The sequence below is a fragment of the Drosophila montana genome, unplaced genomic scaffold (genome assembly GCF_035044405.1).
Source record: "Drosophila montana isolate Dmon_TW-CO22-7 unplaced genomic scaffold, ASM3504440v1 contig_3733_1, whole genome shotgun sequence".
Taxonomy (NCBI): domain Eukaryota; kingdom Metazoa; phylum Arthropoda; class Insecta; order Diptera; family Drosophilidae; genus Drosophila; species Drosophila montana.
The window spans coordinates 1,976,900-2,003,339 of NW_026998620.1; the positions used below are offsets into that span (position 1 = coordinate 1,976,900).

Below are 26,440 nucleotides of genomic sequence, written 5' to 3' on the forward strand. Positions count from 1 at the left end.
AGGGCCGGCAGCTGAGAATCAGTTAATTTGTTAATGCACTTAAGAATGGTTTTATTTAGCTTTGCTGCGCTTCGTTTCTAGCTTTTTTTTTATATAAAAGCAAATCATAATTAACTGTTACGTTTTCAACTCTTTTTCTCTCTTTACAGCAGTTGGTGGCAGGATTACTTGCAAGCTGTGAATGCAACTGAACAATGCAACACCTCAATACGCTGCTGCGGCAACGACTCGAAAAGCACAAAACTTGTGCTCAAGGCACAAAAAAAACTGTACATGAAACAACTTAATTAGTTGTTGTCGAGCAAAAAGCCGTGTACATTGCAACCAGCCCCAGCCAGCCAGCCAGCTAGCCAGTTCAAGGAGTGCGCCTGTGGCTGTGGAGGGCGCCACATTGCAGCGAATTTTAAGAAATATTTGCTCATTTCGCTTCATTAGTGTTGGCGAGCATGTTTAAGGCCAAATAAGGGCTGCTGCAGTTGCAGCCAGGGCCCGGCCAAATACTGAGCCCAAGCCACGCGCCCCAAGCGCAACTTTTGTTCTCACGCGCGCTCGTTAGTGTTGCGGTGTGTGTGTTAAAATTAAAATAAAAAAAAGAAAAAATAACTAAAAAAAAAAGGAACAACGTGTAACGAATCGCAAAAAAGATATACACGACAAGTGTGTATTCGCATAAATTGTATTATTCAACAGAAATGCATTGGCTGAGTTCGAAGGCAACGTCTAGAACTAGAACAAATTCGCGCTTCCGCACAACTGATACGGCAACTACTTCCTCGACAATGCACATAACAACTTCCTACGGCAACGTCTGGCAACGCCAACATTTGGCGCTATTCACAATGCTGCTGCTGCTGATGGCAGCACACATCAATATTGCTTCCGGTCAAATCGATTGGGACGACGACGACGATCCAGGTGAGTGAGTGCCATTCAAAATGCGAGCACGACCAACTTATAGGTAGAAGAAGAAGCAGAAGAAAAAAAAGTAAATAAATAAAGGGAAACATTCATCGTGCGACAACAAAAGCCAAAGCACTACATTCTGCACGGTTCGCTACACCTTAAGCGCTGTGATTTGCATAAATTTACAGCGTTGCCAGACAATAGTTCAATGGAAAGCGAGTGGGTCGAAAGAGTTAAAAGTTAGCAAAAAAAAAGAAGAGTTAACAAAAAAAAAAAAAAAAGAAACAAAGGAAAACACGAACAATAGAAGCGTTCTGGTATTGGGTTTTGGTTATGTTTTTGTAATTAAGTCATATTGCCATTACGTATACGAGCTGGCAGCCCAGCCGGGCTCCCAAGTCTTTTTAATTAATCGCAGATTTATTGCCAGAGTTTTGTGGCAGGGCGTATTTGTTGTTGCGGCTATATGTATATGCATGTATAAATGGAATTTTAATTATTCAAAATCTACAGTTTAAATATTTAATGAATTCATAAGTCTGACAGTTTAATTGCAAGAGTTTGCCGTAACTTTGCCTTTTGCGTGGGTGTGTGCCCCAAAATGTGGCACAAGCGCGAGGCAATTGCGCTGCAAGTTCGGGGTGCGAGCTCCAGCGTTTCGCGGCAGAGTTTTCTGTAGGTGATACTTTTATTTATTTACATTTCAATTTTGTGTGCTGCGAGGCACACGATGTTATTGCAGCAGTTGTTATGGCAAATCGATAACACAAACGGCGATAAAATAAATGGTTATTTGCAAACTGAATAGAATAAAGCACGAAATCGATACTTAATGATGTGCGGCTATTTTCATATCATTTTAAATATAGCGTTTATATAGAAATGAGGCAATAACAACGTATTCCTTGCCTCGCTTCGAGAAGCTGGTTTCCCGCCATGATTCATAAACTTCGATTCACAACTTAGTTTGGGACTATAATTATTTACAAATAATAAAGGAAACTCTCTATCAAATATGGACAGATCAATGCAATGATTAGTACTCAATTGATTACCCACAAAAACTTGTTATTCCCAACGAAACTATATTTGAAAAAATAAAGATAGTTCGGTTCGGGTTTGGGCTCAGCTTTGTTTTTGGCAATATGATTTGGTTTAAGGTTCGGTTTCCCAAAAGAGGTCTGCTGATTTTTCTAGTAACTATCTAGAAGCAAAGATTATATATATATTTTCAATATGTCGCTAAAAATATTTAATATCAACTTTTTGGGTTGTTAACCGCATGAAAATAAATGCCGCCAGCTTATTAAAGGCATTTCTCAGAATATGACATTAAATTCCTGTGGCTCACACGCAACTTCTTTGTGTGCCAAAATCACGGACATTGTCTCATTTATCGATTTTTGGCCATTGTAAGCGAACACAGACACACTTTTAAGCTAACGATGCAAACTCAAAATGTTGACAACAAACATTTTTCAAGCTGTGCACGCGTTGTCCTTTCTGTCGCTGTCGCTTTTAACGGGCTTGTTGTTGCCTTTTGCCATGAGGTAGACCAGGCCTTGAACAAATACACAGCCGCACACACGCACACACGCACACACACACAGGCACACACCATGTGTTGTGCCCCCATCGAGCCGACGAGTTGTTGGCCCGGTGTGCGCCTTGTTTAAATAGAAGCAACATTGAAGCGGCCCGCTGTGATTCCATTTCGGCTTGCCGTGTACAACACAGCAACTTTTTCTTCTTGTTACTTTTTTTTTTATTTCTATTTTTTTTCCATTTGAAAAATATGATTTTGCATAAATTTTGAAATACACGCTGCGCTGCGAGCCAAGTCTCAGATAAGCCAGCGCTCCAACTGCTTCGTGTGCCTCAAATCTGCAACTTGTAGAACCAACTAAGAGAGCTACAAGCAGCAAAAAATAGAAAGAGGACAAAAGGCATGCCGAAGATTAAATACCCTTGTAGACATGTGAGGAGAACTGTGAAGCTATAAAAAATTATTCTACTAGAACTTTATTTACCACGGTTACGACAAAGAAAGGAAATATAAGATGTTTCATGAAGTCATCTTTATAGCTGAGAGACTAGTTTGCATAGAAACTGAAATATGAGCAGACTGACATATCCATATCAGCTCGACTGTTGATAAAGATCAAGAATATATATACTTTATGTGATCGAAGTTGTCTCAACAAATATGAGAAAATTAAAATACCCTCTACAAGTGAATAAAAGTCAAGCCCGTGTCCAACAAACAGCAACAAGAGCCATAACTTAAGAGCTAAGTGAGTGTGCTGCACTTTAAAATACCCTGCAATTGTTTTTGTTACGATATCAAAAAGTTGCTAAAGAACCATTCATATTTTTTAGATCAATATTGAATCATTTACATAGGTCAGTTAGAATTAGCACAATTATGACAGTTGGAAGACTTGGAAAAGTACATTTGGATTAGTGTAAATATTGGTCAGATGACTTTTGACAATATATTTTTGTTTTGAAATGCATAAGATTTAGATCTAGAAGACAAACAACGAACAAAATGGCCCCAACATTTAACTGGCTTATGTTTTGCCATTGTTATTGATGCGGGACTTCCTAGGGATTTGGGAAAGTATGTATGTTCAAATTTTTGTAATTCCTCGCATGATTTTGGAGCAAAAATTGTACATCTCACAAAATTGTTTTTACATTAAACTACTTCTGAAATGGGTTTAAACTTGAAATTTGAGAAAATAAAACTTAAGAAACATTTTTGCAATAAATTGGACAAAAATGATATCTATTAAAGTGCATAAGAAAGAAATCAACAAACTTTATGTGTCATAGGCCATAAAATAATGCGAATTTTAATTGTGGCATCAAATGAAGAGCTTTACAAATCAAAATTGTTATCAGTTTAAGGACATATTTTGTACGGACAAACCTGTGCACAACATTGTGCTACCCTATCTATAAATTTTATGGCTACAGGGTGCACAGCGCCAGAAATTTGCGCAAGTTTCGGGTATGCGAGGCTATAAAGAACTGATTCTCCACAACCGAAACTGTTAAATTATGAAATCATAAAAATATTTTTACGACAACATAAAAACTTGCGAAAATGTGGGCGTGGCCATAGAGCATGGCGTTAGCCTAGACACAAACCGAGCCGCGTCGCGTCGCGTCTAGCAATTGCGTGATAGCACAGAATTTAAGTTTAGACATACGCCGCACTATGACTTCATTAATTATCAAACGGCCGAGCTTGAAAATGGCAAAGAGCGTGGCCGCCGTCTAAAATAGTTTCAGACCCACCCAAAAAAAAAAAAAAATTAATAAACGTATAGAGTTCTTTCTCGGTCCCGGGGCGGAGGAGGGGCAACTGGAGCTAAAAACTCAGCGCTCCATATATTCTAATTACGCATGTCGCATATTTTTGTGTGTGTAGGGCAAAAACCACATTTGAAGGATGCCATTAAAATTGCGGCACACGCACACACACACACACACACACACACACAGTTGGAGAATTTTTGTAAATGTTAGATGTTGAATTCTGCGGCTTTAACCCTTATTAGCCGCCGCTTCCTTTTGGCCATAATTTATGTTGTTTTCATTTGTTTTGATTAGCAAATGAATAGCGTTAGCTTTCGGTTTGTTTGGCTAGCGAATCATAATCATAACGTGACTCGAGTGGGGCAATAAAATTCGAGTATTTTTACACACACACCGAACACACAACCACGCCTTCCGTCTCGCTCGCACGCTGTTGCGCTGTGCGTGTTTCACTTGCGGAGCTGTGAAATGACGAGCACTGAGAACTGAGGCGCACAACAAAATTTTAATTTATGCCGCGATGAGTGTGTGTTATGCCCCAGTTCCTGCCGTGGAGTGTGCACACTCAGACACACACATGCATGTGAGTCAGGCGACACATGTGTGTGCGTGTGTGTGTGTGTGTATATTGCCGTTATAAGTCAAACCTCAAATCGGCACTTCTGGCGCGCGCTCTATAGCTCATTTTGTTGTCGCTCGCTCGTCGTTGATTGTTGCCACTGTCGTCGCACCCCACCCCTCTCCCCTCTCCACACTCCACCGGCTGCCCCACAGGATTGCTTCCACCTTGCAACAAAATGTTGGATTTTCCCTAGACACGCGATATTTGCCGTTACACCCGATATGACAGGGCATGGGTTAAATGCGGCTGCCGCAGACGCGTATATGTACAAAAATTATAATTCATATTACATATTTGATGAAACACATTCAATCATTCACCTCTGCTTCGAGCTGCCCGCCTGCCTTTTGCTAGACCCCAATAATTACGCATTGTGGCCGGGCGGCGGCTATTTTTAATGATAAATGACCTATGCCAAAGTGTTGGGTAATTTTTCGGAGCTTATATCGAAAAGTTTAACTTAAGGGCTGTTTATTTGCTAGGTGGCGCCTGCTGGTGCGCGTGGGCGTGGCACTTATATTGTGTCAACGAGAGGGAAGCGCTTTCTTCGGCACGTCGAATAATTGATACCCTTGTGGACATATGGTGCTCGATTTGCCTGGAGAGGAGAAGAACTGTGAAGTTCCTAATTGCAGATAACGAGAAAATCAGCTAAAATTGACCAAACAAAAACGCACGATTGGACCGATTCTTCCTTTAGAGCTATTATCAAAAAGATATATATATATATGACCTATCTATTAGTTCCCTTTTTATAAGATGTTGCTCATATTTAGGAAGCATGGTAAGAACTCGTAAATACCAAGTTTGCTTAAGATATGTTGAGAGCAAATATTCCTTCAGATAAAAACTTAACTGTCGATCGATCGTTCCCACTAAATGTTATTATTTTCGGATGTTGATTAGTTTCTGCACATATGTAGGAAAAATTATCAAAAGCATGAATGCAAAGTTCGGTCAAACAATGAAATACAAGAAATTGTTGCGTATAAGAACTTAATTTTCAACCGATCTTTTGACTTTGGCATATATAATAAAGGGCTCCGATTTCCACAGTTCCGAAGCATGTACTGTCTGCAACAGAAAGAGAGACTTATATAATGTAAGAGACGGGAGAGACCAGTTCTCAAAAATAGTTATATCGCCTTGGCTGTTAAAGCTGATCAACGATACATTTTATGAGCTCGAAGATGCGTTACACAGTTCATCACAAAATCACAATACCCTCACAAGGGTATCAAAAAACGAGGCATTGCTCCAGCCAGGCAATACATATGGATCAACACAATACATATGAATGTATGCATATATATTTATGACACGATAACAGCGCAGCGGGCTTGAGCAATTTGTCATTTGTCACAAACCTAATGCAGTTACATAATAATTAACACAGCTCTGCGTAGTTATATGCGTGTGTGTGTGTGTGTGTGTGCGTGAATTGTGACATTGGGCTCTTCAAATAGCTAGAAACATGTCCACGCATTATCTAAACAAACAATTGGTATCCCAACTCATTAGCAAAGCCTCGAACTGAGTACTTCGGAGGTTAGTTAGCTAATCGCCAGGTTGGCTTTGTTTACAAAACATTAACTAAGTTACCTGGCTTTAAATGTGAGCAGATCGAGTTTATTAAAGGGAATAGAGGAGTTGCTCGGCTTTAATAGATTTTGGGCTAAAATAAGGGTTTTTCTTATGAAGCAGCTGTATCACTTTTATTACCTAAATCATTTTTTAATTTGTACTTTTGTCATAAAATTTTCTTTGGCATCGATCTTTGGCAAAGTATCACATCTGTATTTAATAGTACACAAAATGAGACTAGAATTCCTTTGGATCATGTCTTTCATATAAATTTAGTCGCTTACAGATAAAATAATACGTAAAAAAATGGTAATCATACGATTTTAAACCATAGATCGGTTAAAACTATCTTAGCTCAGATGAAAATCGAAATTAATTAAATCTAGTGTACATTTTTTCTATTATTTTATAATTTGTCTAGTTGCTTAACAAAAGACAACTATTATTATATGGTAAGGGACGCATTTTAACTTATTTTAAATTTGTCCATGAACAATGTTTGTCTTGTTTTATAATTGTCCTTTTTTGGGGAATACTAATAAGATAAAATACGCCACAAAATTTATAATAATATGGCTTGAATAATAAATAAAGATATAGCATATATACATATGTGTATAAAGATATCTAAGAGAAGCATGTATATAAATGTATATAAAGTTATCGAAAAACACAATTTTTATTCCAGAATAATTTAAATAATATAAATAAATTTTTAAATATTTAAAAAAAAATTGTATCAAAATACTCGCGTGATTTCTGAACACTTTTGCGTTTTTATAGATGCAACTGAAAACCTCTTCAATTTTCTTTCCACATAACGTGACTCTTATATATATGAGCCCCAACCTCGGCAGCTTCTACACCTTACACTACCCATAATTAAGTCATGGAAAAATAATTTAATATATTCCATCTTTTTCTTCTCATTATACTATAATGTGCTTGGCGCCGAAATTTTCCATTCGAAAACGTACACAAACATGTTCACTTTGCCATAAATTACTGAATAACAAGAATAATTCAGAAGCTAAAATTTGTATATCAATTGGCGTGTTCCGATCTTTATCTCATTTCAAGTGCTTTGAATCACAGCAGAAGTGGCACGATAAGAAATGTGCAAAAATAAAAAAAGGCGTTTTGAACGTCAGGCGAAATATGATCTTACGAAATTCGCGTTTGGAATGGTTGGCTGTCGGCCTGGCCGTCGCCAAAAGCTGAAACTATACGCTTTTGGTGAAACGTATAAATTTTCTATTGATTTATGCCAAGTTCGCATGCCATTTTTTCCGTTTTGCATAATTTCTGCTGTTGGCCAAATTGCAACGAGCGCACACAAGGCCAGGATATGGCGGGACAGATACGACTCGACCGACTGACTGGCTGACTGCCCGCCAGGCAGGCACGATGGATGGCAGAAACGAACACCAAAGGGAACTTCAGCTAGCACAAATACAATTGTTGCGACAGTCTCTTCGCGGTTGCCAACCGACTGCTACTTACTCGCACCCAAAAAATGACGCATACAATTGCGAATGCGAGTTGCAGTTGCAGCACAAGCAGCAGCAGCAGCAGCAGCAGTGGCCATGGCCATGGCAGTGGCATGAATTGCGATGATGGAGTTATCCATTTATACTCGCATTTGCATACAACGAACAGCGTGCATCGTCTGTGATTGCCGCTGGGCGGAAGCGGCCAACGAGACGCTGACACATGACATGGAAAAATGAAAAGGAAGCGCCACTCGCTCCCTCATATGCCCCGCTCACTCTGGCTCACTCAGTCCGTCAGCAACTGAAACAAATGGTCAAACGTTTGGCTCTGGGACAAGGCAGAATAAAAGGAGCCAAAAAAAAACCAAAAAAAAATTCTACCGCGCGTCCCAGTTGGCAGTTGCAGCTGCAGCTTCAGCTGCATAGAGCTCGCTTGTCAGTAGCTGCCTGCTACATTTTCTATATATCACATGTAAATATGACGGCCTACTATATATCCTGTGTGCCCCCCGCTTTACCCACCCCCACTAAAACACACAGAAAATCAAAAAAAAAAAAATAGAAAGTTAGCTACAATTGCGAGCTATGCAGCACTGCTTAGCTCTTGTGTCAGTTTTTTGCACTCAGCGTAAAATTCCGTTCTAAATTCGTACTCTTTTTGCTAGACAATCTTAAATAAAATAAGAATGATTTCTGCTTTCCTAATTTATAATGTTCTATTCTTGATATTTTAGGTTAATTTTTTTAATTATTCTTGAATTAGGTATGAATCAGCTTTGAGTTCCTAGTCTTAAACTTATTATTATTATATTCTTAAATTATCTATAAATCATCCCTAATATCCTGATTTCATTTTGTTTTTTTCTTAAGATCTTAAATCTTGAATATTCACAAATTAAGTATGAGTCATCCCTCATTTTCCGTCATGAATATTATTTTAGGAGGTGTGAATCATACCTTCTATTCTGATTTCCAATTCTTTCATTCTTACGATTTCAAGATGATTTAATTTTTGAATATCCCTAAATTATGTATAAATCATCCCTTAATTCATATTTCATTCCATATTAATTTGAAGTTTATTTCTTTCATTCATATTCTCAACTTTAATGTGAAACATCTCTGATTTCTCAGTCTCTAACTGTTTTGACTTTTAAATTCTAAGTCAGCTACTTTCTTAGATATTTTATAAAAAAAAACACTATGAATTATCGCTGAGATCTCAATTAAAGTAAAATAAAACGAGGCTTGAATTAAGTACTAAACTGTTTTATATAAATTTTTTAAAACTTAAAATAAGTGAATTAGCATCTGGCATCTGAATTTTAGAAATTTCGAGCTTCTTAAGAGAACCATTTAATTGAAGGGCTACTAAATTTTGATCTAGCCCGAATCAAGGCAACTTTTTTAAATGAAGTACAACAACATTTTTGATATTTTCTTCGAGTGTAGTTGCCGTTTTTTTTTTTGCTGCCAGGCAGCTGTGAGCTTCCAGTAGCGTGCGACGCGCAGTTAAAAGTCAAAACCATGTTGCACATTCATCATTTAAAGTAAACAATTTTTGATTAATCGCCAGCAGTGGTCATGCCAGGGCAAGCCGGACGGCCGGCGGGGGCGGGGGCGAAGGCCCACTTCATGCAACATTTTTCCAATTGCTGCCAACACAAAAACCTACAGTACAGTGGCGAAAACAAAACAAAAATGCAGAACAAATAGCAGCAAATAAAAAAAAATCCACTCTAAAGCACGTAACAGAGAGTCTGCCCGAAACAGAATCCTTGGTGACCCGCTACACATGTATACAAATTGTAGCTGCAGCTGCGCCCATCGACGACTTGACTCGGTTTGGCACACTCTGGTCCAGCTGGACGCTTGGAAATTTGTAACATGATTGCCAGCATGACCAAACAGACAACGGCAATTCCAGGAATGGCTCGCAACAAGGGAATGGGAGGGAGGTCACAATACGCATTTGACTTTTGCATATTTGACTTTTCTCAAATGCGGTTAGTTTGGAGAACGGACGGACTCTGGGCTGGGCTGGTCTGTGCCTGGTGCCTGGGCCTGGTGCTGGGGCCAATTTGTGCCGTCAACCGTTGCTAAACTTGCAACTTATGAAAAGTTATCAGTGAAACTCGAACCGAACCGAACTGAACCGAAGGCCACTTAATGTGGGTGGCCTTTGTGAATTTTCAATACATATTAAACGGGTTATGCCGCACAAGGATTACAAACACATTGGCGAAGAAAAAGCGTATCATTATGCTTAAACAATTTTTTGACAACTTTATTAGGTTTCGTTTTGTGCGACAACAAACTGAGAGACATTGAGCGTGCGACGGGTCCTGCCCAAAAGGGTTCCCGTAAGGCGTGCGAAAAATTCTAAACAAATAAATAAGACAAGCTGCTAGCTGAGACGCACTTGGGTGTATGGGGATGTCGGCCCAAGAAATTGCTATGCGGCATGCGTTAGCAACAAAAACTATTTTATAGCTGTTGCGTGTTGTCGTCAAGCTTCAGCAGGAGGACAAGAACAACAACAACAACAACAAACCAACTGGCCAAGGATGCTGTCTCGCTGGCTGGGGAGGTGGGCTGCTTCCTGGACACAGGCGAATAAGTCAACACAGCACAAAATGTGTCAAAATGCGCAATTTATTTAATTTTTAGCACACGCTCTGTTATAGGATTGACTTAAACATTTACGGGAGGACTTAAAGTAAAGTCATTTTCATACTTTGTTTTTGTGTATTTGTTTGCATTTTGCTGGCGCTTCTCCTTATTCTTCTCTTCACTTCATACCCTGTACCCATTGAAAATCGGGTTCAAGGAGGGTATAATGGTTTTGTCCAATTGCATGTAACCGGACATCGAGCTGCGTGTAGCTGGACATGTGCGTCCGTCTATCTGCTTAGTGCCCAAAATTGAATACTTGGAACTGAGATTCCTCTTATTGCAGGAACAATCGAGCATACTTTTGATTTATTTATATCTCGCCAACAAATCCTATCGATCAAAATCAATTTCTTCACCCTCTATCTATATATGTATGTAGGCTCTTGTATAAACTATGGACAGACACATGAAATATAATATTTTACGGGAATATCTTTCCTCTTTAATCAATAATTCTCATTTATAGACGTATAACTTTCAGCTTTCAGCACACTTTTTTATGCCATATTAAATAGCTGATAAATTCTAAATGATCGGACCATAAGCACCGAAGTTACCCAAGAGAACATTTCTATTAGGCTGAGACAATGGGAAAAGTAGCTCAGCCCAAATGTTAACTGTGTGCAGCTTTCTGTGTGAGTATTCGAGTCGGTTGCTGGGTATCTGCCAGTCGGGCATTTCCGACTACAAAGCTCATTGTTTTTTTTTTGAGCTGACGCCATTTAAGCGCAAAACTTTTAAGTTGCTTGGTAAAGTTTGCGAGCAAAATAAATTGGATTAAACCAAAAAGATGGCACCAGCGCGGCCATAAGGCAGCGTCACAATGTCCAACAACTTGGCAACTTAGTTTGCGTTTCTTTTTATTTTTATATAATTTTTTTTTCATTCTATACGCTGTTTTTTCAAACCCATTTACAAGATTTTCATATAAATATTTTTTTGTCGAAGGCGCACAAATCGAAACGGAAAATTGGTTATATGCACGTGGCTGAAAACTTCTGCTCGGACCCAGGGGTCTGAACTCATTAGACAAATGAGGGAAAACTAGACGCATGTTTGCCCAAAGTATTGGTGCCCCTCCCCCCTCCCCACCAATTCCCATCATCCAGGAAAAAAACTTTATGCAGTCAGTCGGGCGACTGTGCGTGGGTGTTATCGGTTTGCTGGTGCTGGGCAGAAATCAAATAGGGGCAACAAACAACTTTTTGGGGTTTGGTGAGCCCCAGCTCAAGTCCCTTATAACCATAAATGTCAAAGTCAGGCAAAAGTTTGCATAGTTTTTGACTTTTAGCAGCAGCAGCAGCAGCAGTGACCGTAGCCAGAGGGGGCAGTGGGGGGTTGGCGGGGGTCATGTGGTTGACATATTTGCTAGGGGATTATTAATTGAAACAAGTTAATTTGCGCCAAATATTGCCCAGCCAGCAGACACACAGAAAGAACAGCACACCCAGGGACAGAAGCCCAAAAGCCGACAGTGTCAAAGCAGTTTGCCAAAGGCTCTGCCACGCCCAAGCCGCTTACAAGCCGGGCCATTGCCGGAGATATGCGGCGGTAGTGGAGGGGGGTGAAGGGGGGGGGGGGGTTTTGCCTAACAAGCAGCACAAAAACGACAAACAGCCAACTCGGGCAAACAAAAAGCTTGGCACAAAGTTATTAAGAGACATCATGTTCTGTCCTGTTCCATCCGGTTCCATCTTGTTCTTCTCTCAGCTATCCAAAAAGGATAAACTTTTCATATGCTTTTTGAATTAAACACTGTTTTTTCTATACATATCTATATATGTATGCATATAGTTGTATGCCATGTATATGTTTATTTGCCATATGCATATTCTCCACTAGATAAACTTTTGCACAAAAACAACTTTTAATTAGCATTTAAAGACAAGACATTTGGGTTTCGCAAGTTTTTGTGCCCTCGACAAAAAAGCAAACATAAAGCCAAGAGCTGAGACATGGGGTCAACAGGACAGGCAATTAGAACTGAAAATAATGGACAGGCGGACGGGCCGACAGGCGGACAGGCGCAATAAGTGCCGCAACAAATTTTAAATGAAATCTTCAAAGCTGCCACTAGACATGCTTTCTATACAGTATACATATATATATTTTATACATATATATAGTTATAGTTGGGTCTCATTATTTATGCCTCAAGTTATGCTGCTAACAGCACATAAACTGCAGCAGCAGCAGCTCCTTTCGCCCGCCGCCCGTAAGATCCAGAGTAATCCACCGCAGCCTTGGCTGACGCTGTAAATAAGTACTAAACTTTACCACGGTTCTGGTCTGGTTTTTTGTTGTTGTTGCCACTGCCGAGGCGCAAATGTTTTGTGAAATGCGCTCAAGTCATAAATTTTATACAACACTGGGCTCTGCTAGCAGGAATCCTGGAGTCGGGAGTCGGGAGCCGGGCACAGCCAGGACTCTCGCGCCATTGACTTGCATTGACTGGGTTGTGTCTATGTACTCGCCGTTTTCTTTCGTTAGTACTTTTATACCCTGCACTTGTTGGCAAACAAAGGGTATATATGACTCTGTCTACCTTCTGTACAGACGCTTCTAACAGACTTTGGGGTTCTCGTATATAATATTGCATCAACTTAAATCAGCATCATAATCGATATTTATCGATATCATAGAGACGATAGAAAAGAAGGCTTAAATCCGATATTATCATCATCCACATATGTACAAACGTTTGTCTTACATAAAAAAGAAAAGATTTAAATTTGGCATATAGGTGCTCGTAAATGTTACGCAGAATAACTTTCTACTTTTCCGATTAATTACTCATTTCATTATTATCGATAAAAATCGATATCTGTACAGGCGCCCAAGTCTTACAGCGAATAGCAAAGACTTTAATTTGGGCAGTTGGGATCTCGTAACTCATTAGAAGAAAATATTTATCTTTGTGCTCGATTATTTAAAAATTTAATCGTGTTCGATAAATATCGAGGCATGAACAGACGCTTTAGTCTTACTCTCGACTGTAAAACTTCTATTAAAAAGGTCTACAATTGACATAATTTAAATCCCTGAGGATCGGCAAAGGGCAAGGGTATCGCGCCGTCGTTTACAATCGACTAGAGAACTCTGTTTTTTTTTTCTTGTATTTATTTTTTATTTACAAGCAGCCCGCAGCAAGCTTGGGTAGCAGCAGACCCTGCACTATATAAACAGTACAGACAACGCCGCAAGCATTTCGCGTTTATAGTTTATTGATGCCGAATGGCAAAATTGTGAGCGTATTGATGTTGAAAATATTTAAGCTGCCAATGCGGGCGCACTGCGGCTGCCGGAGTCAGAGTCAGGTCTAGAGCTGCCAGGGGGGGTTAGCGGGTGGCATTAGCTACTTATTTATTTAGCTGTTTGTACTTCATCAGGCAGCCCATAATGCTTGTGATTATCAAGCGCCGGGGCGTTTAATATTAAAGCACAGGCCAAGGCCGTGCAACATGCAACATGCGCAAGCTGCACAAGCTTGCGGACAAGTTGCGGACAGGCAGCTAACCAGAACCACATATAGGGCAGCGGAAATGAATCAAATGACTGGGCCGGACAGAGCAGGACGTGTTTTAGCCCGTGGCCTAGGCGCAAATATGAATCTCTAAGTTGACACACACACACACACACAGACTGGGAAACTCATGTGTGCACTGGAAAATTTTCCAACTAATCGGATTCTAATGGCAAAATAATTATCAGAAGACTGCATAGTGCTACTCAAACCCACACACACTCATACACCCACACACACACACACATGTAGTGCATTCATAAATTTGCGAGTGCCATTAGTTTTACATTTGCGGTTTATGCTGAGGATAACCGCAAAGTGAAAAGCCGCAAAATTTTCCAAGTCATACGGAAATGAATGGCTGCCCGGCAACGAAATGGAGTTGAGTCAACTGGAAACAGATGGCAAATGCACTTACAAGCGGGGGAGAGGGAGAGCGAGAGAGAGGTATGTTATAGCCACATTTTAGACCACAGACAGAGCAAGCAGTTGGCCAACTTAGCCGAGTGTGTAGAGTGTGTGTGAGAAAGGGTTTGAATATGTGTTTCCATCTCAATCAGAGTTTTCAATTAACGTTACAACAACGCATGACATGCGTCCCTTCTTAATGAAGGGGTAAGGGCGGCGGTTGCTGACTAAGAGAAAGTTGGTTGAAAAAATGAGCCTAAAGCTGCGTTTCAGTTGAAGCTGGCAAGACAGAAATAAACAAACCAGCAAGAGACAATAACCAATCAGTGCTACGGCCAGCCACAGTCACAGCCGCACGCAAACACAATAGCCACATTAAGAGGGATCGGCAAGCCGAAGATTAAATACTCTTGCCGACATACATATGGCTTATGATTGCGCAGAAATGTGTAGAGAATTTGCTGAGCTATCGACCGATTCTACCTACAGAGCTATATGGCAATTTTGTTGATAACTTAACAATAACTTAATTTGCGAGCGATCAATCCTATTGAAGCTATATGATATAGTTGTTCAATCCAGCCGATTTCGACATATGTGCTGCATGCAAAGTTTTATGACGAGCATGTCTATACTGACTCGGTTGTTCATACTGATCAAGAATGGCTTCGCAGTTGTCTCTTTCTATGCGTTACATATTTCCTATCAAAACTAAAATATCCTCTATAAGTTTATAACAACAACTACATGGCAGCTGTAGCCATCAGGCTGCTTTGTGATCAGTTCAATAATATTTAATTAAATATTTAAAGCCGCTGCATAAATTCAAATATTTGCATTGCGGCCAAAATGGGGGAGTCATGTGTAAATAATGCTAGGCAAATGCAATAGCGATTTATGTCTGTATATCTATATAAACATATACATATATAAATAAATATATATATTTGTATATGTCTGCCCAGTGTTTGCGCTGAGATTGGGCTGCTTAAATGGCGCAATTGCTGAAACTCACTTGCTGCAATTAAAGTTGGGCATCACAGCATTAGAATTAAAAGCGTAAGCTCTAGTCAACAAATGCTTGACTAAAAGCCACCCTAAAAACGCACAATTCTAGAGAATTTCGAATTTCGACAGACAGAGATAAGTCTAGTCGAGAATAAATCAACAAAACCTTGACAAAGACCGATTAAACAAAATGTTGCCTTCCCAATGTACACATACATTAAATTAAAATTAAATGAATTATTTTCGCCTTTAGGATTGATTGACAATTGATTTTTAAGTAATTAATATCAAAATAATTTTAAGCTTAATATATATTAAATTTAATAAATTTATTTATTTTTATTTATATTTATAAAAATTTTTTATTTTATATTTAAAAGAGTAAGACACGTAAAGCAATTTATTGAATTAAACATTTTCTGAAAATTTTATATTTTTAGTTCACATTTAAGGTAGACAATTTTCTAAAGAAAACGGATTCAATTGAAAATTCAATTTGATTTGCAGATTCAAAAAGTTTTGTTTTAGAATTATTATTAAGAACTATTTTGCTTAAAAACATTTTGGGCCAATATGGAAAATGGAATTATTGAGAATTATTTAAATTTTGTATTACTAGAACTTGTATTATTAGAACTATTTAAGGACAATGTGGAGGCATTTTTCTATTTATAGTTTATATCCTTCAATTCCTAGATGCATTTAAAGGTATAACAATAAACCTGCTCAGGAGCATTTTATAAATGTCTGCGTACAGGTACAGGGTATACGGCGGAGAAAAAATCAATAAGCCTAGCGCAATTGTGGCCAACTGAATTAACTTCAGTCCACACGCATGGGCATGCCTTCCATGGCGGTGATGGGGTCGCCTGCCCTTTCGGCTGGCGCTTAATGCGAAAATTCAATTAGTGGCATAATTAGTTGTGGCAAGCATTGAAGTTGAGATTTTTTGGCAGCCACAGCAGCAGCAGCAGCTAGAGAATGGACTGAATAGCCAGACAAATAGCGTATGCAATACCAATAGATGTGGGCCAACTGCCGCTGCTGTTGCCTTTGCTGATCTTTTCCGGCTATTCAGTGGAAATTGCCATCTTTTCGCAACGCTTGATTAATGCGCTTTAATTAATTCAAGCTAATTTGTAAAGCAGTTGCCCGCGTCGTAAAGCGACGCTGTGCATTGCTTTAAGCCAGAGCAAATTTAATGTGCCCGGCAAATCGGAAGCGATTCGAATATCTAAATTGAACCTTGGCGCATTTTCGGTGTTAATTAACTAAATGCAACTGCAATAAAATTGATTGTTTTCACTTTGTTTGCAATGCAAATTGCTAAGCGCCGCGTGCGCCCAATCCTGCAGAGACTAATCCCATTGCCAGCAGCCACCAAATACGTTGGCTGTCCCGCTCAACGGAAATTCCCGAAAATTGTTTGGCAGCGGCCGCGGCTGCGACCAATGACATTTTCGCTAAAATATGCGCAGAGTTGCGGTTCGAGCCGGGTCTGAAAATTGCAGCACGGCAAATTTAATTATAGTTTAAGTCAGAATATCAGCACACGCACACACACAGACATACAGGCACACATACATATGCTCGCATGTACAGACTAAAGAGATGAGCGCGCACATCGGGCTTTTACGACACAACCCAACACGAACACGAAAATAATTTATTCAAACACGCACACGTAAAATTTAGCAGCCAAAACTAGCCGAAAAGACATATTAGAAAACTTAATAATTAAGATATTATTTATTTTTTTATTTAATAATAAAAATTTATTAATGTTTGAATACATTGTTCGAAGCTATAGTCGGATTCTACTGTGCCCAACATTTCTTACATTCACATACCTCACATTCTGCCATTCTTTTAGCAAGTTACCGTTGTCGATATTATATGAAGGATTGGTTTGTTTTGATTTATCACCCAAAATTCTGCTACCGCAAGTAAAAATAATCATTTAATCTATTATTTTCGGGATTTGCCCAACTTTAAATATTAAAAACTATCGAATTTTTATTTAGATCCTACCTCATTTCTTAGTTACTATACCAGCTATTTCTGGTATCAATGAGTTCAAATTTGTTACAGCATCGATGAGAAATTTGACAAAGATATGCTTCTTATAGGTAAAATGGACAACATACTTCCCATAATTTACATTTTTCACATTCACAGAAATTATAAGAAATTTAAAAAATGGCTGTTAATTAAGAATGTTACCTGAAAATGCAAATTACTTTCTTGACTAATGTCTGCAGAAGTTTCGCCTCTATCTTAAAGTTAACAATGTGAATTCAGATTATGTTTTTTATTGCATAATATGTATCTATCTGAATACATTTTTACCTGCAACTCTCCAATCAAATTGTGTTCTTCGACATGTTTAAGACTTAACTAGAGATTGTCTGGGTTTGAGTCGAAAGCAATGGATGATAACATTGTTTTAGCAGTAGCTCGACTTTTCAGATCAAACTCCTCGTGCTGGTTAGGCTTGCCGTGTTCATCTCTAATAGACAGCTATGAGAGCTACGAGAGGCAAACAGACAGAGAGACAAGTCGCGAAACAAGTCAAATGGCAAGTCACGTTTCAATGGCTAATGAGGTCATGTGTAAGAGCCAATGGCGGTTGCGGGGCCAAGTGCTGTATTCATATGTGTGTGCTATATGTGTGTGTGAGTGTGTGTGTGCTGTTCGGCACTCAGTATTGTTGCCATTGTTGCCTAGGTACAGTTGTCATTCACTGGCGAGCACGTTATAATAATGAGAACGTGCCCTGCCGTATGGTTGACGGACGTCTGAAGTGCCAGCGACGGATATCTGGCTGAATGACTAAAGTTAACACTAACTTGGCAAACAAATAAACATGAAAACAAGGAAGCGAATTTCACTCCGAACAGACGAAGTAAAAATACCCTTTCAGATATACACACATAGGGGTTAAGAATTCTAGAAAATCAAAAAGGATTCTGTTTCATTGCCAAGATTTTGCCAACATATTATGAGAAACTAACGAATTTTTCCTGTGCTAGCTGTAATAGATAGTGTTCCGATCCAGCCCAGATCATAATTTATCTTCACTTTGTTTTCTCTTATAGATCTGTATTTGTTGCCTGCCTCTAACAGACTGATTATTTTTTCTTAACAGCAATACTTTACATAAAGCTTTACAGATTTCTTAACATAATCTTAACATAAAAAGTATCTGCTACTGAGACCTTGCGAACGTTTGCAAGCATTTGATAGGCATGCAGGTCTGTCGACTCGGGTTTTAAACCAAATCAAGAGTAACTATGGGCTCGGAAGACTCTTCTTCAATGCGTTACATATTTCATTAGGAAACTGTAATACCCTCTGCAAGGGCATAAATAGACCCGACCTGGGCCAGACCCATATCTCGACCCACAACTAGGCTTCACACCCACATCCAGAGGCAGTTACAGGCACGCGGGCAGTCAGGCAGGCCAGCGAGAACAATATGTCAACATACACAGCAGCAGCACACACACACACACACACACACACTCACACACATGCACATAAGCACTTTATCCTGTTGTGTCTACAAATGCATAGGCATATAATTTCAGCTTCCGCCCACACCTCTGCGCCAAGCCTTAAACTGTTTGCATTATTATTGTGGTCGTTATTCCCGTTGCTGTTGTGCGTCTGTGTGTGTATCTGTGTGTGTGTGTGTGTATCTGTGTGTTTGCAGTCCCCATTTTGACAGTTGCATTGCAATTACAATTTGAAAAGTGTATTTTGTAATTACACATACACAATGTATATGCATATATTCAGTAATTTGAACGTGCACGAAAGCTGACAATTTTGAGCGTTGACATCAATAAAACGATGCGATTGAAGAAAACTTTGTTAAATTAAGTGTATATTGGATTGAAAATAACAGAGCTCAGAGAATGGGGTTGTAAAAGTCAAAGATATGTTTGCATTCATTCAATTGAAAATATTTAACTAGACATTAAGCAATTTTCTACAGCATGAAAGATAATTGGTTCTGTTTGTTGACAATGAGATAATCGATAAAACTCTAAAGCTGTTTAAAGCAAAGGTATATTAACTTGATATATTTATAAGTCGCTTGGAAGAACGTAAAATCAAGTAAGCGTAATCTAATCAGGATTGCCTTAACAGCAGAGATATCCCGTAACCAGCTTATCTTGTCCTGTAACCAGCTAATTCTTGTTGAGTGTGTTATACGATGAAGAGCAAAAGAATCGATATTTATCGATTTAAATCGTTAAATCATTATCGCTTACGATGCTAACGATACTTATCGACTTCTAGAAAACGAGAAGTTATCAATAACTAAAAATAAATTTAAAATCTTGATCGCTTACTAAGCTTACGATATTAATCGATTACAGGAAAATGGGAAGTTATCGATAACTTAAAATAAAACCAATGTGCTTATCGTATAGATGAAAAAACATATAAAAATATATCAAAATTAATTGGAAATACTTGTACGAGAACCTTTCAAAATTGGTGCCTCTCGAACTAATATCCTGTGAAATTAACCCGTTTCTACCGATAGACGCTCCGATAAATATATGTACATAGCTTATAGAGTAGAAGATAGCTTCGTTTGCCTGCAAACACACTTGCACGACAGTTTAAGCCCTTTTTAGTTCGTTTTAAATAGGTACGGGGTATAAAATATCTCTACAGTCTCTGAAATCCAAGCGATTATAAAAGATTTCTTTGCTTAACGAGACTGCAGTAGTAGTGTCGGATATACCTATGTATTATGCAATTCTGCATTTTTTACTCATTTAATTTAAATGGGTTCAGGCCATAATAAAGCAATTCACATTTATAAGTCGCAGGGAACGGTTAAGCCAGGCCGTAAGCAACAAAAACTTTTGACTTAAATTATAAAAAATAAATTTAAAGCGCTTAGCTTAATCAATAGATACGACACGCTCCAGGCTCCGGCACATGACATAACACACACACGCACACACACGGACACACCACGTACAGAGAAGGCGCACACACATGAGGCACTTGGCCATGACTCTAAATGCAAATGTGTGCCCCTCTGGGGTCGCCGTCGTTTACGTTGTTACAGTGTGACGACACAAAATGAGGTTTCACAAGTGCCCTATAGGTACTGGCTGTGGCGCAGCCCAATAATGGAGTCACGTCGCACTTATGAAAAATATGCGATAATCCAAAGTATAAGTTACACAGGCTCAACCAGCTAGTCGAAGGGCCCACACTCCAAGACATTTCAGCGTACTTGAAAAGTTGCTTATCAGTGCAAGCAGTGAAAAGCGGAAAAGTCATTTCAAATGCTGGGCATATGTGTGGCAGATACGCCGAGTGTATGCCGTACGATGCGTGCTCGCATGCGAGAGAGATTCGTTGGGTAATTAGCCGCAAAACTTTTTAATTGGCGGCCACTGTACTGGGCCATAATTTGATAACCAAATATCATTTATTTTTTTTTCTTATTATTATTATTTTTATTTTGGTTTCATAAATTTGCATGGCATGAAAATTCATTCACCTGCTGCCAGCCACATAAATGCACGTGCATTTCCCCTGGGCACGTGCTCAAAATGCCAAGTGAAATGCTCGAAAAAATAAATAAAAAAGAATATACATATATACAAAAAAAAAAGAGGAAGCTGCGCAAATATTGCGTAACAAGCGGGAACGAACAATGGAGGCGCTGGCCCAGATAATCAGGAAGTGGCAGCTTATTGAGCGTACATCAAAAATTGATTTGTGCGTGACCCCCCCCCCCCCCCCTCGCCGTGCCACGCCCCCCTTTTTACAAGAGCCGCAATCGATACAAGCTGCGTGCGTGATTGTTATTCGCGACGCTTGCATTTCCAAAGCCAAACAATAATAATTCATAATCCTGGGCAAAGGCTTAACGCGACACATTTAAGCGTACTTCCTGCAGCTGTAACTGATAGCATTTGTATCGCCATCCGCACGCATTCCCCGGCATTGCCCGTGCCCGTTCCCGTGCCCCTACCGTGCCGTGCCTTGTCTCTTATCAATATGCATGCGACTTAAGTGGGTTCATGTAAGCAGCACACCCTCCCTTTTCGGCCACCCACCAACCGCCCCAACGTTTTTCTTTTCATAAATTTTTGAGTGACATTTTTGATGACACCGGAGCTTTGCGCCGTGTGCTCCGAAAAGTACAACCGTCTAAAGGCACCTGTCACCATGGCCAAATGTTGCGTGGCATACTAAAGCGCCAAGCGTTTAGATGTCAACACTGAACGCAGCAAGAAAAAAAAAACAAACAGGTATGAGTGCTCTAGGCGAAGGCTGCTCGGTGAGCAGATACCCTGTAATTCATAAACTGCCTCTATAAAAAATTTCAATCTTTTGTGTTTATTCCTCGATTCTTGTGAAATTTGTAGGACTCAAAGATGGCATTCTGATGTATGCACATTCTAAAAGTCAAGCTAATTGCTTCACAATGGAAAATAATAAGAGTATCCAGAAAGTTTTAGATTCTGATCTGTGTGCTCCAAGTTGATATTATATTTCAGATGTGCTTAAGAAACTGTGTATCCATATACATATAAGGGAACTTATGGATATAAAAAAGTGTTTATATTTCTATCGAGCTCATAGTCTCTGAGACAGACGAGATCATTAAGTCGGATGGATGGAGCATGGCTGGATCGTTTCTCCGCCATTTTTTATAGACATATTACACAACACTAATCAACCCGATTTCTGCCAGCATACAATTGCTGTAGGGTATATTAGAAGGCATTCAACTTGGTCCTAGACTCCCACGCATACCCTTGAACTCAAAAGTAAAAATAGCTACTAGCGCATTTCCACTGAGCCCCACTTAATCCCATATCTATTTTCTTAATGTCTAAAATGTAACCCGATCTGATTGAAAGTCTTTAAAAAAACATTTAGAGCACGCCGCTGCTGGAAAGGCTCTGCTCTGTTATGACAGAGCATATTCATTAGCCTGGCGTATATACCCTCTTTGGCGTTGACTGCTACGCGTAATAGACGCAATGTGGGCGGGCAATCTTTTGGCATTGGCATTGGAGGCAGGCGTTGCCGCTGCTTAAGGAGATTATCTGTGAAAAGGTTACGCGTTATGCGTTATCACGTAACATAAAGCGTAATCTGGAGGCGCGTGGGATGGGTCTTTAAGTACATTGCCAAGTAGATTGCTGTTTAAAATTTGATGCATGCTCGCGATGCGTAACTCTGTCCTTTAATTTCAACTGAGCAGCGAGGACGCAACAACTTTAAAAGGAGCCTAACCTTGAGGTGCTTAAAGTTATTTTCTTTTTGGGCTAAAATCAATTGTGCCTATTTTTTTTTGTTTATTCAATTTAAACAAAGCTAATAAATGGATTCACAGCGAATGTGCGGGTTGTTTGGACTGCGAGCCTGTCATGTCGTCTTGGCGGGGACAGCTTTTTGGCGAAGACGACACTGCGCGATTTATGCGCCTAACGCGCCCTAAGCCTCAAAGTATGCTACATAAGCTGCAGAGGCGTCGGCTGCGGGTCGCATATGTTTGGCACTTCGGTAAGCTGAAATTCAAATTTTTACTTCGCTGCGTACCTGACCTCACCCCCTCAAAAGGGGTTGGCTTAAATGCGCCACGCCATTTGTCAGTGTAATAAAATCAAACACAGCAGCTCTCCCAGCTAACCTCAAAAACCGTACAGCACGTTGGCGTTAACAGTTTTCGGTTCAGGTGGGGTTGGGGTTGGGGTCGGGGGCTACGGCTATTGGGAATTTTATATTGGGCCACGCATTTGTAGCTTTTGGCTTGGGCATTACCTTGAGCGCTTTTTGAAGTTTTCACATTTATTTCACTTGCCTCTGGCTCTGGCAGATTTCAGCCAATCTTTGTAATTGTATGCACTTCGCTTTAATGCGCTTTCGTGTCACTTCGGGTATGTCGATATACATATATATATATGTATGTGTGTGTATATATTTTTTATGCTCTCAATTTATTGCCGCAATTTCTCGCGCCCGCTACCAAATGCAAATGCAAACTCTACGCGACCGCCGATGTTTACATTAGTTATCGGGCGGCTTATTTATGGCTATATAGCCGTGGCACCTTCACTTGGCCAGAGTGCTCCTTTAAAAATGAGCCCGCGACTGCGGCCAAGTGCCTATTAAATTAAGTTTAGTGCCGCGATATGGCCAAGCCTTTGTCTAACCAAAACCATGGCCCCGGACAGGCAGCAAGTGTGGGTTGGATATGGCAGGGGTTGGGAGTGGGGTTGCTTTGAGAAATCACCAAATAATTGCGACGCTTACACTTTGTTGCTGCACTGGGTTGACGCTTATCTCTCTTGGCAACATTTGCAACTACAGCTACAAAATGGGGCAGGCTACGTTCGCTTATTCCTATGGGAACGGCCGGCGACAAATTACAAATTCAACAAGCGCCAAGTGGACAACCCTCATTAATTTCGGACCCTGTGCTGTGCCGGGGGTGTTGAGGAGCACAGCTGAAAAGTTTTCTATTAAAATTAATAATGTTGCTTAAAACAAAACAACAACAACGACAACAATTACAGCCAGCCAACAAGGAGCCAACGAGCTTGTTGAAAAAGTGTCGCACAGCATGAGCCAAGTTTGAGACCCTAATAAGTTGCGCGGTTTGCCCTTGTAGACCGTTAAATATTTATCAACAACGACGTCAATAAATGTTCAAAAGAAAATGGCCCATGGTGTCCATATACAACAACAAGGTGGCAAGTGCCCCCCGAGCGCAAAGGGTTAATATTCAGCAACACTGTCCAACATGAAAGTTACTCATTAAACTCTTTCCCACAGCGTGGCATGCAAATCAGATCTGCTTTCTGATTAAGAAGAGTGTAGAGTAAAACTGAACCGAGGTGCATATGATGGATAATATTAATATAATATAATATTAATATAAAAAAACCTTAAACATTTTGGGAATGTGTTAAGCAAAACAATGCGTTAAAATTGTATTACCATAAAAACAATTTATTAAAATAAATATATAATATCTGAGAATAGAAGACATTCACCTGACTAACTGAATGATTCATGCACTGACTGACTGATTTACTGACTGACCGAATCACCGACTGACTAAAGCTGATCAGCTAGGAAGATGAAATATCTACTGAAGTTTCCTTCAAAACTATTAATACTCATTAGTTAGCTTTTTTGTTAAATTCGAACTTCAGTTGGAAGAAAAAAGTATGCTGAGAATTTGTAAGAAAAACCTAAACTGCAATGCAAATAATTGTGCGTAACGTGGCTTCATCTACCTTAACGTCGGACTAGCATGCGAGAGATCGCCGGTTCAAATTCAGCTTAAATCGTCAATTTTTATATATGTTTATTACATTTTTATAAGATAAGAAACAAAAAATAATAATTAATTATTTTACATGCATGAATCCAAATTAAAATTTGTTTCACACTTAAGTAAAAGAATTAAATTTAAATATTATTTTAATAAAATACAACAATATTAGAAAATAAAAAAAAAAAATTCCAATAATGAAAAAATTGAATTTTTAATTCATTTAAAAAATGGCAATAATTTGTGCAAATATTATAAATCATTATTACTAACTAAATCGGTTGAGCTACCCGTCTCTGCTTGGCTTAAGGTTTAAGGTTCTTTCGATTCGGTTTGCAGCCCCATTCTTTTCACATCTCTACTTTATAAATATATTTCTTTGATATGCATATACCCGTATAAAGTCTCGCATAGTATAGCCTAGCTGCTTTTATCTGCAATTCCTGTTAAATTTGAACATTCCACAGATGGTTTTCATTTGAAACTGTTCAAGCTCCCCTTCCTTGTTAAGGATTTGAAGTGCGCTGTGTCGCCCAGCTACAAAAAGTAAATGTGAGCGAGTGCGTAATGCTCGTATTGCTTTGTTTTCTGGAAATTATTCATTTTGCTGTGGCAACACATTGCCCATGTCAAAAGCGTGTAGAACAATCCAGCTCGCCAGACCTGCTTCACTTGTAATTGAAACGCGCAGCCACCCTCGAATGAGGGGACATGCGACTGCTCCACTCGAACGTAAAGTAAAATAATTAGCATTATGCTGTTTTGTTTGTTTGTGTGGTAAGTATTACAATCGCACGAGGTCTCTCCCTGGGCCAAGACGGAGCGCATTACCTTTAGTTAATTAATTGAGTTGCTCGTTATGAATACATCATGAAGCAGGACAGATATCAAGTTGGCCAAATAACCGCAGGTAACCAAAACGATCAAAAACTGCCCCCTTACAAATAAATACACAATTATTTTGATACCACAAAACCGATTGAAAATGTGTTCAAAGGGGTGGCATATTTTTGAGCAAGTGTATGCAACAGACAGAAGGTGCTTCTAGCCCTTAAGGGGAAAGTACTTAATGTGGACAACAAGCTGAATCGACTTTGGAAACTAGAAAAGCTAGAGAATTAAAATTAAAAATATAGATTCTTTTAAAACACATGCAGAACAAATTGTACGATGCCTCTCCCTGTATTCATATCGAAAAATAACGATTCTTATTATCGATATATATCCATTATTATCGATAGATCTCGATTATTATCGATATTTGTAACAGTTGTATACAACAAGCCTGGTAAGTGGGTTGCCATAAAGTCATACGGCTTAAGAATACTTTACTTTATGAACGCTTCTCCAAAATCAACACAAAATAGGAAAAACTTTATTATTTAAAGCCTATCGCCTCGGTACACTCATACTATTATATGCGATATTAAAGCCCTGATTCAACTTATATAATTCGGACAATGAACAGCGAAGTTAATCAAGAATTTATATTCCCCATGTGTATGTATGTGTATATAGACAGCATATCTTCTAGTCGGGCACACCCAACTAAATCGGTCTTA

At 39.3% G+C, this 26,440-nt stretch overlaps 1 protein-coding gene across 1 annotated transcript in view; it reads left to right on the top strand.

Moving 5' to 3' along the window:
- Positions 1-643: 643 nt before the first annotated feature.
- Positions 644-26,440, top strand: part of side-III (sidestep III) — a 92,810-nt gene continuing 67,013 nt past the window's right edge. Inside the window, exon 1 of the mRNA XM_064694376.1 lies at positions 644-915. Coding sequence (XP_064550446.1) covers positions 693-915 — 223 coding nt within the window. The 5' untranslated portion in view covers positions 644-692. The remainder of the gene's footprint in view (positions 916-26,440) is intronic.